At 39.3% G+C, this 11,503-nt stretch overlaps 1 protein-coding gene across 1 annotated transcript; it reads left to right on the forward strand.

The window, feature by feature from the left end:
• Nucleotides 1–2,250: 2,250 nt before the first annotated feature.
• On the forward strand, nt 2,251–7,436 carry LOC119732652. The gene is made up of 4 exons (XM_038206317.1): nt 2,251–2,398; nt 3,248–3,333; nt 3,935–4,098; nt 5,958–7,436. Exons 2-4 carry the CDS (start codon nt 3,288–3,290, stop codon nt 6,213–6,215), a joined length of 468 nt encoding a protein of 155 aa, XP_038062245.1. The 5' UTR covers nt 2,251–2,398; nt 3,248–3,287; the 3' UTR covers nt 6,216–7,436.
• The last annotated feature ends 4,067 nt before the right edge of the window (nt 7,437–11,503 follow it).

Below are 11,503 nucleotides of genomic sequence, written 5' to 3' on the forward strand. Positions count from 1 at the left end.
ATTGCATGGCTGTCATTGTATCGTAGTCTAAAGATACCTTAATATGAATTGTTCTGGACGAACCTCATACTGTTGGAAAGCGAAAGAATAGGCAAACCAGCATGCAAATCAGCACGGCTCTAGACTTGAATTGTTTGGAGAAAACTACCTGATGCAACTAGTTTCGTTTTTGTGCAAAAAAATCCCAACGCCAACCCACATCATTAGCGCCAACCCACATGTCTCTCATGTATCGCTGTCTAAAGGTACCTTCACATGAACCGTTCTGAGCAAACTTTATATACCGTTCGAAAGCGGATGAATACACTGTAAAAATGGCTGTAATTTGGACAGTATCTTACTGTAATTTCCTACAGTAGTATGCTGTATATTTGTTTCACAGTAACTTACTGTAAAGTACAGTGCCTTGTTGGGAGCCGTTGGTTTAGCTGTAAAATACTGTAAAAAGTACAATTATACAGTAATTTTCACAGTAATTTACTGTTAAATATTTTGACAGTATCATACTGTGAACTTAATCACGTAGACAAGACACCCATAATTATTTTAGGCTGCAACGAAATATCGTCTTGCGTGTGAAAAAAATCAAGCGGGAACCGACAGACGCTATCTTGTGTTTTTTTTGCACATTTGAAGTGTTGGTAATTCTGTTCCCTGAATGTGTACATGTTGGTAGGTATAATCCGTGCAAGATTAATGTTTGCTTCAATCTCTACATACAGGCCTGACTTTTTTTTTATTGGATCATTTCAAATTTTCCCACTTAGTTTATGTAGTTTAATTTTATAGCTGTTGCTTCCCTTTATTTCTTGTTTTTTTTATTGGATTGTATTCGTATAAAGTCTAGTATAGGCCCTATATGATTTTCAATGTTCAATAATTTTGTTTATACAAAGATGTCTAATTGTGTTTCAACATTTTGTTCTTAACTAAAATATTTGAATTATTTGAACACAATTAAAACAAATCTTTCCCGTCCTTCACAGAATAAAGAGAACAAAAGTTTCAAACGTGGAACAGCTGTCATCTGTGTGTTTTTTTTGTAATTTTTTACTGGATCAGTTGGCCCTACTGTAAATTTGAAGATTACTGTAAATTTAGCTGTAAATTACTGTTAATTACTTAACAGTATGATCACCACTACTGTATAAATTATACAGTACTTTACCGTGATTATTTTACAGTAGAACTGCTCTGATTGTAAAAACTACAGTAATTTACTAGTTTATTTAAATACAGTATGATAATTTTTACTGTAAAATTATACAGTACTTTACCGTGCTCATTTTACAGTAGCACTGCTCTTGTTGTAAAAACAACAGTAATTTACTATTTTCTTTAAATACAGTATGATAATGTTTACTGTAAAATTTACAGTAAACGGCTGGCAACTCAGCTGCCAGTAAATTACTGTAATTTTTACAGTTAATTGTTTACAGTGTAGGCCAACCAGCATGCAAATCGGCAAGGCTCTAGACTCTTAACTGTTGGACAAAACCGCAGATGTAGTACCTGATGCCACTAGTTTCTATATTGTGCAATAAATCCCAGAGCAAGGCGTGTCAGCGCCAACCTGTATGTCTCTCAAGTATCGCTGTCTATATGTAATCCAAGTAATTGTTCTCATCCGAAAAGGATGATAACACGATTGGTGGCGGCTAAGACAAATCTGTAAAAACCTACACTAAAACATTTCACAATTTTAATTTTAAATAATTCAATGGTAATTTAAAGCAGTTTTACATACTACGTTTTCCGTTTTATTGTTAAAAACAATATTTGTTTACTAAATTTTAGAAGAAAAGCGTGACATTTTTTGGAGATTTTTTAGCAACGCGCACCACCAGTTAGAAACGAAAAAAAAAATACGAAGGAAAAATGGAGCAAAATTCGAGGTAAATATCCAGCTTGAAAATGCATATTGAATTTTGTTGGATACACAATAGCTACTGGTAAAAAAAAATGTTACTTTTACGGACATAAAAATGCAAATTTGTGCACAAACATACAGGAATTCAGGTGCGCGTAACGCCCCACGCACCACTGCGCATAGAGCGTCCATGACGGAACGGGGAAATGTGTGCACACTCTATGGCGCGTATGCACGCGCTGCCGATCTAGTCTTTTCATTCTTTATCTATGCTTCGTATACCCACAATGTTTTTTTTCTCGCGCAGTTTGTTGCTAAACGCGGTTCGCGCGGCTACGCGCGCTAAAAGCATGGGCTAAAAGCAACATTGACGCGCGCGCGAACGTTAATTGTTCGATACGTAAGCTTTGTCTAAGTTAAACTTTGGATGGAGGATTATCATTGTGTGCAACAAGCTTTGTTGGCGACAATTTTCTTCTCGAAGAACTTCTATTACGATCGGCAGTCTAGCTGATGTGCAATTGAATTGTAAGTTTCCATCAGTTAATAAGCATTATATTATGGTAACCCATCCTACATTAACGAAACCAATATACAGTTGGTACGACATGATTACTTACAGTAGGCCTAATGTAAACTCTGGTTTTCTGTCAAGCAAGATCACGCAAGATAAAGTCAGGCAGGCCTATTGACATTATTGTTGTGAAAATTGAACGCGATTTGGCTGCCACTATAGGCATTGGTTAGCGAGGCAACACATTTTACCAAAAATGGAATATTTACCCTCATTAGGTAGGGCCCATAGACAGGTATTTTTTATGAAGTCTTTGGTAGCATTTGTTGGTTTATTTTGTATTTTCAACAATCCAATGATAATTTTGGAATCAAAAGTAGGTTAACTGTATTCTTTGTTTTTGCAACGTTGACCTTCCATAGTTTGCCAACCCGGCCGTGATTGGTGAAAACACGGGTTGGCAAAAAGGCTGTATGTGATCCATTGAGCTATGATATAGGTTTACCGCACAGGCTAGTTACCTTATTATTCGTAATTATATACCGAAAGATACATCGACGCCATCTTGACCCGGGGTAGGACTATCTAATGCGCATGGAATATGCCGTGTTGCTGTACTGCATGCAGCTGCCGCTAGCTCCTATGCGATGGCAACCTACTACGGTAATTTTTAAACGCCGTTGCTATCTTTACCGCAGTCGACCGTCTAGTTCCCTGACCTCACAATATTCAACGTCATGATCTTCAGTGGCTCTTAGAACCAGACTGTGAACCGAATTATGGTTCTCGGATGTTATTTCCCTTAAAAAAACAAACCCTCCAAAGTGACGATTTGGTAGATATTTGGTTCTGTTTTGTTCCAGGTACGCCTATGTGATTCTGCTTAGTTTTGCAAGTTCCAGGATGATGGGCAACCTTCAAATAATAGTTGTATACACAACACTGGCGTGTAAGTATGCCAAATTACCGATGTGAAACTTAAAACGTTTATCGATCTACCTGTTCTCTTCAACATGGTCGATGTTTTTTTTCTCTTGGTGACATTTAGTTTTATGATTTATTAGAACGGAGCTATACTTTGGTCTATTTTGGATGTGTTCAACCCTATGAATTAAAGGTTTCGTTATTGCTCGGGACTAGTGTGGTTCCCTGTCCTGACAATTTCCCGACCCCCTGACGTCTGCTCATTGTAGGTTGGCTACAAATATAAACACGATGGCCCTTTCTCAAAGCTCAGCTTCTTTTCCGGCTTGGCTTCAATAAAGGCTTTAACAAATTAAATTACTTCATAGATTTTGATTTAAAAATAGTACACGACACAGCAAAGCTCGCCTCTAGCTCTAATGCATACTTTTTCATGCACAAAGTCGTCATTCAATTTCAAGGGTTTTTTTTTTTAATGCAATTAGGCAATTGATATTATGAACTCACTTTTTTTAATGTATTATTATAGAAATGCATGCACGTGATGTCACTTTTAAAGGAACTGATCTTTTTGATGTTTGGAAAAATTGCAAGTACTTATATTGATGTACCTTTTCCTTTCAAAGTGTTGATCCTTACTACGGTGCGTGTGGAGAGCCGCTTGAGATGCTACAACTGCACCTACGTCGAGTACAAAAACAAGGAAAAATGGGGCGGGCTAGAGGAATGCCAGGGCGAGGAGTTTGACGAGGACAAAATCCCAGTTATCAGGTGTGATGGGAAATGCGTGGTACGTAAAACAAACACCACCAATATAAGCATGGTGGTTAGTATTTTGTATTATATTATAAACATGTATTTATTGTTTGTTGTCTACGCAAGTAATTCCATCCTGTTTTATGTCGTTCACATTTTCATGGGCCAGGCATGCAACTGGAAAATCACAAAAAAAGAGGAAATGCAAATTGTTCCCAGACTTTTTACAGTGTTTTTCTATTTTCAATGGCACACATGGAAAGTAAAAAAAGAGGAAATCAGCTGATCCGAGGAAAAGTTGCGTGCCTGATGGGCGTAAATCCAAGGGGGGGGGGGGGAATGTATTCCCCCTTATGTTTTGACCAGAAGAGAATGGGTCTTTGGATATCACCCGCTGTTTGTGGATTATTATTATTATTATTATTAAATGGTTTATTTTACTCTTCCGTCGCAGCCCGAAGGCTGGATTGTGGGCAGGTTTACATTGGAAAACATTTTTAAAATATACAGAGGTAAAAACTGTATGTATTACAATAAAAATAATTAGAAGAACGGACACAAATTATAATGAGAGTTAAAAACTAATGCATGTAACAACAAGAATGGTGAGTACACAATAAAAAAAAAAAAAAAAACATGTTTTGACTAAAAACAGTTGATTAAAAAACAGTTGGGAAAATAAACATGGAGAAATGGATTGCTCAGATTTCGAAAAACAGTAAATAAATGAAGATAAATATCACACCAGGGTGTGAGACGTAGAGCTTAGTTGTTATTAAGAAGGTTGGTTAAGAATGGGATTGCACTATTCTTGTATCGGTTGGTTCGACTTCGAGGGATTGACAGGGTGTTGGTATTGCAGAGGTTGTTTGATCTTTTGGGTGGTAGCCATTCGCGGTATGTATGAGATGAGAGAAGGTTTTTACCAAACTTTAAACAGAGATGATCACGTCTTTCCTGGAGAGAGGGGATTTGTATCATATTAGACATAAGGTCATAGGGAACGTGCTCGCAAACATTAATGGAAAGGATTGTGCGAAATTCTCTTTTTTTGTAATTTTTCGAGCGATTCCCTGTGTTCCTTTGACCGACGGTATTATCATTCCCATCCCCTCCGGCACTCGAAGACACTGATTTACGCAACTGACGTTGATGCTGTCATATTGATACATTTAAAAAGAAAAAAATATTTCACATGCCGGTTTTATTTGGGAGGGGGGGGGGAGACAATGGTGGGACTTGAAACCCTCACTGTCCCGTAGGACTGGTTTCAATGGTTTTTTTTCGCTTTTTAAAGCTTCGGCAGGAGCTTCTATTCGTGGTTGGTCGGTCGGTCGGTCGGTCGGCCGGTCGGTCGGTCGGTTGGTCGGTCGAGCGGTCGGTCGGCATGGCGGTCGGTAGGTCGGTAGATCTCAGTATCTGAAAAATTGACCCAAAAAACAGACCCCCGAAGTTGTCCATAAAATACCAAATTTTAAATTTCATAAAAAAAAGCAAACAAAATATAATAAATACTTAAACAAAATTGTATGTAACAATTCGTGAAGTTGTTTACGAAAAAAATGGAGGCAAGGTAGGTGCAGTAATGTTATAGTCACGTTGTATACTGCACGCTATTATTCGGCGCAAAAAGCCCGCAATATTTTATGGGAGGCTTAGAGGGTTTATATTGGTCAATTTTCGGGGACACCTTAGCGCAGCGTGATTTGTGCGTGTGATGGCCGGGCGCGTGGGCGGCGCGTGGGATGCCGCGGTCCACGCTTGTACATTCTGTACTTGTAAGCACAATCTCCGGTGAAAGTTACAGACTTTTTTGCAAGATAGCTAAAGCTTATTGTGCACTTGCACTTGTTTTTTCCTTCCATTTTTTTTTCTCTGTTTTTGAATCTGCAGACCCGGTCTGTTTGGGGAGACGTGGTAGTGACTCAACGTACCTGCCATCGAAGTGACGAGGGACGGTGTAGCAGAATTGATCGGTATAACATCGGACAAGATGGCTACCTATCCCAAGTCTGTTGCGGTTCTTCACGATGCAATCACAGTGGAAACGATGACGCTAGTCATCTCAAGTGCAGTCTCACCTCCCTCATTGCTACAGAAACGATGACTCTTCTATGGTTTGTGATACCTATCAGGACATGTTTCCGGTGATTCCGGTGAACATCAAAGCCGGTTCTATGTCTGACGAAGAACTTGAAGAAAAGAGACATCGGCATTTAAACATTGAATCGATATTATAAATTTTCCGTCTAATTTCACACCTTGTTCATTCGGTCATGGAAAACCTTTTTTTTCAAATTCACGTAAATGGGCAATCGTTTTCACACCCGGTTCCATTTAATGAAAGTTCAAAACATTCCGGGTATCTTCGTTCACTCGTAAACAAAATGTAGGCAGAACATCGCGCAACGTGTGCCGGTGTCACATGAAATTCCGACTCCTATGAAAATCGGACCCCTATTTCCCTATTATTGGTTGATCCCTCGCACGTGACAGGTCACTCTCCCGAAACGATCCCCCAAAAAGCATTGTATTGTACTCATGCGTGCGCAGTACTACCAATGAGTCCACATTTCATGGAGTCGGATATTCAAGCTACATTTGTCTTGAATTTCGTGAGCTTAGGATTTCAATCCCACTCGGGAATTCAATCGTGTGTGCATACGTTTACAAAAGTAACACATGTTAAATGAAATTGGGCAGTTGCATTAGCAAGATAATGTGCTTACCGTGTTAAAACAGAATACAAAGGTTTCATGAAGCGATGAACGAGTTGAAAGAAATACGAATACTTGGGAAGGAATTATGAAAATATTTCTTGCACGATGCAGGGTTCGACCTTAACGTTTTTTATCACTAACCAGCCAGGCTGCGTGTATTTTTTTTTTTTTTTTTTTTGCAGCATACATCGTATTTCAACCAATTATATCACGCACCCTAACGTGAATATTTACCCCTCTGTGTGGATGGAAAACCCTTAGGTTCTCGTATGTTCCCTTCAATTAAACCTATCCTAACCAACAAAAATATTTGCTGAAAATGGGCATGGGCTCAAACCACAGATCTTGCGATTCATAGTTCACTCGGCTATCCACTCGGCCAATGTAACTGCTCAACGAAAGCCATTCTTTGAAGTGCTCTAATATACATGTATAACTGAGTAATAGTAAAGGTGTGACGTCATTGTTATTTTCTTATGAATAAACATCGAAACAGCTGAATAACCATGATCCATTGACGATGTATGCTGCAAATAAAAACACCGCAACCAGGCTACTGAAACTGACTCTCACCTAACACACGGGCATTTTCACTAGCCCGCATGTTTTTTCTTTCATAGAGTGTCTCATAAACAACAATGTGCATTTATAATGTCCCGAAGCAATCTTGTCAGCGTTTTTAATAAACAGATCTAATAATTTAATCCTAGTTGATAAAATTAGACACAAATTGATACGGGATTGCTTTCTGGTTTTAATGATCCGTTTCTTCCTGTACTTTTTTATTTGCCCGAATCCTAATAATATATTTGGACTCGCCATACAGCCGGGCTACTTAAGGAATAGTTTATGACTAGCCCACCGCTGTTTTTGACTAGCATTTGGACAGCGGGCTAATGCTAAAGTCGAACCCTGCGATGTTTTGAAACATTTAAACAATTTGACTAGGCCCTATTTTGCGATTTGCGAAAACCGTTGTCGTACCCGTCTCTCCGGAACGAAGGAATGAACCTTCTCTCTGATTAAATGAACTGGTGGCGAAATTTGAGTGGAAACAATTATATTGATTATTGATATAATTTTAGAAATATTATAGCCTAAAATGTGTTTGGCATTAACATAAGGAAGACGATAATAAAACTATAATAATTTAAATTTATAATTTGCCTTTTGCATATAAATGATCAAAAGCGCATTACAGAATCGACAATAAATGTAAAGTACATCATAGTAAATAAAAAGACAGAAAGATTACGGTATTATACATGTATAAAGTCATGTCACAGCGCCAGTGCCCAAACCGCAGTATGGGGATACGTCTGTCTCGCCAAGAGAATATATTACTTAAGCCTAATCCTGCTGACATCGGTGATGTTAGCAGGGTTAATTGGCTTAGTTGGCTTTTGTTATGATTATTTCACGGTTTTTAAATTGATTGATACGAACCGGCGATTGTAAACTTTGCTATATGAAAATACTCCATGGCCTATGTCTCAATCCCAACTTGCGATTTTTTTTTAACTCATCTCCTCAAATCGGCTCACAATAGCCCAATTTTTGTTTGGATGTTGGTTGATAATGCTCAGCAGTTTCCTACGTCACAATTTCGGTTCACTTTACAGCACGATGATTATGTCAATAACCCTTCGTAGATCTTGCGATAGAAATAGGCATTGTGGAAAGTTTGTATTCATCAAGGGTACGATTCAAACATACCTAGTCTTCGATCAAGACGTTGCTGCCTATGGGATCGCGATGACCCGTTGCCGCGACAACTTGGCCACAAACCGAACGAGGAGGTGCAGGCCTAGTCTGGTTCCCTGACCTGACAACTTTCCCCGACGCCCCGACGTCTAAATTGTAGGTCAGGCAGGCTCCACGGATAGAAATAACATGACGACATTGACGGCCTTTTATCAAAGCTCGGCTTCGTTTCCGAATTTGCTTTATCACTTGTAGCATAATGTTCTGATCAAATTTTTCAAAAACATTACCTACTTCATATGTCATACAGTTTGATTTTTCTGTAAGAGACATTGACGAAGGTTGACCCGCAATCTTAAAAGTTAGGGACTCAAATATCATCTGAGGCCAAAACAAAAACCAGTCCCCGGTTTCTGGTATGCGCACGCGTCGCCGTAGCCATGCGCGTCGGCAAAATGAAAAGGTTTTTTTGTCAATGAAAGATGATGTCTCAAAACCGCCAAACTCACTGGTTTGACTGGAATCCTGCTGCTACACAATTTTAACGTGTTTTTAGATGGGGTTATGATCGAGAATAAGCTTTATGTGGCCTCTCTGGACTCCCATATACTTGCACTAAGTTTAGTCGGGCACCATGTGCAGTTATCAGCCGACATTTGAAGCAAACAAAACAGGTAAAAAAAAAAAAGCCGCGTCGCCGCACCACTTTTTGGGCAAGCTCCATACCAGAAACCGGAAACTTTTTTTTTGGCCTTAGCAGGCGAAGCCAAAATGGGGACCACGCCGAGTTTTTGGAAATAAGATCCTAGTGCATATCGATGCACAAAATCTTCATTGAATTTTAAGTTTCTTGATGCAATTTATGAATATTAATCATTATCTTAGTTTTTAAATTTTTAATTAGCAAGGTAATTAAATAAAAACCTACTTTATACCCAAAACCACTCGGGGTGCTATCTGAGATTTCGACGAAATACATTCGGCAAACTTCGGTCATTTTCTGAAAAAAGAGGCATTCCTCCCGTTTTAGTCACGTGCCGTTGTATAAATGCTAGCGGCTACCCGATCTAAGATTCATCAAAAATAGTCAGAATATTTTAGTCTGGGAACCAGACTTGTGCAGGCCGGATTAAAGTAGGTCCGAAATTGCCTACATTTGTTTGTTTTGTTTTTTTTTTGGGGGGGGGGGGGCGCAGTAATAGTTTTACTGATATTTATCCATGCATTCAAAGGATACAGGCCTACTCAAAAAACACTGCCAAAACAATGTCCTAATCGTAATGTTTTGTAAGGGGGGGGGGGGGGATATTTAACGTTATTTAATGGCGCAAACAATAACCGGAACACGGGGCGCCAAGATCTCCAGATCTTGTCCCCCTTTAATTGTTTTCTTTGGGGGTACCTCGAGGACCGGGTGATCTGATACACCGTGCCCTCTGGAGACATGCACACAATAGGGAACAAAAGATTGTATACATCTCCACAGGGCAATTTCTATAGATGAATAGGGCCTTCGTCTCCACAAGGTTTTCACAAAATTAGATACATAGATTTTACTCCAAAACTAGGAATTTCCAAGGTATGTTGAAATTGTCGCAAATGGTAGAGGTTTATAAAGGGGATATCAAGTCCGAGTTTCAGCCAAGGAAATTAATTCTGGTTCAAATAAGAGCATTTTGAAACTGTACTTTCAAACTCGAAAACTACAGTACACGAGAACAAAGAAAATGTCTCCTCCTTCCTTTTTGTCAAAGAGGCAGGACGCTAAACATGTTTTTTTTTATTTTGCCTATTGTCCGGAGGGCCATTGTTGCCATTGTGTTAAACATGCCTAGTATTATGAACATTGTGTTGGTAGTGTTTTGGGGTAGTCACATAGAAAGGACTGTACCCTACCCTTTCATGCATAGCTGAATATCAGTGGAACTTTTACCGACTGTGGTCAATACCCAAACTGTTGGCTGAAGAGAAAAACTGGTAACCTTTACCGTTTTTGTGGGAGACAGAAACCTATCCAAAGGAACATTTAAAAAAAATTACCCACCCTGTAGACTGTCCGATCTCTGGAGGCTCACAATGAGCTACAGTTTATTCTTCTCAAACAGGATAGACTGGAACCGTGTTGGCAAAATGGAATCATCCAATATCGAAAGTGAGCCCCACTGAGCAATTCTGAACTACGATTGAGAGTAAATAAAGATGTGAATCTGGGCCGAAAGACGTTTTAAGTTTCACCTGAAATTTGTCATGCAGTCGTGGCAAAAAAGCGCGCCCTCAAGCGATCGCAAGAAAGTAAAGCGCGCTTGCAAGGCAGGCAGCGCAGCTGCAACACACCCTGCAGTAATAATTACGCCCACTTCCAAAAAATATTTTAAAAACCAGCAACTCTCCAAGGTGTTTGAGACACAAATCAAATTAAAGCTTAAGTCATCATCTTTCATTTTCCGTTCACTTTTTGGGGGTTATGACTTTGGGGAGAAAATTCCATCCAAAGATAATCACCCTTTTAAGTAGTATTGAAGACCATCGCCAAAGATGCCCATAAGCTCCATTGCAAAACAAAGCAATTTTAGGGCCTAATGCCATCCGAAATGCTCAGAAATACGAGCTCGCAGTTCTCTTCACGACTTCCTCCCATCTTTAAAAAAAATACTTTATGGCCCACAAATTGCTTCAATATACATGTGCAACGATTTTTAATTGCTGTAAATAAAATACTGCGATTGGGGCTCTTGATCGCGAAAGTTTAACAAAAAGATGCATGAATAGTAACCAATAATAATAATAGTGGAGAATGTGACGGCATGTAAATCGTGATTTGGGAAGGCGTAGGCAATTTTGGGCCTAGCACCCACAGACATATAATAAAACCACCCTCAAAAGTCATCAACAAGCGCCCGCTCTTCTAGTTCTTCACGCACGGAGCCCATGACGTGCGCCCTCACGCGTTTAGTTCCAGACCTGCATGTTAAACATAAAGTTGTCGGAGGGCTTTTTGTAGTGCTATAGACCTTT

Source organism: Patiria miniata, unplaced genomic scaffold, assembly GCF_015706575.1.
Source record: "Patiria miniata isolate m_02_andy unplaced genomic scaffold, ASM1570657v1 HiC_scaffold_1, whole genome shotgun sequence".
Lineage (NCBI taxonomy): Eukaryota > Metazoa > Echinodermata > Asteroidea > Valvatida > Asterinidae > Patiria > Patiria miniata.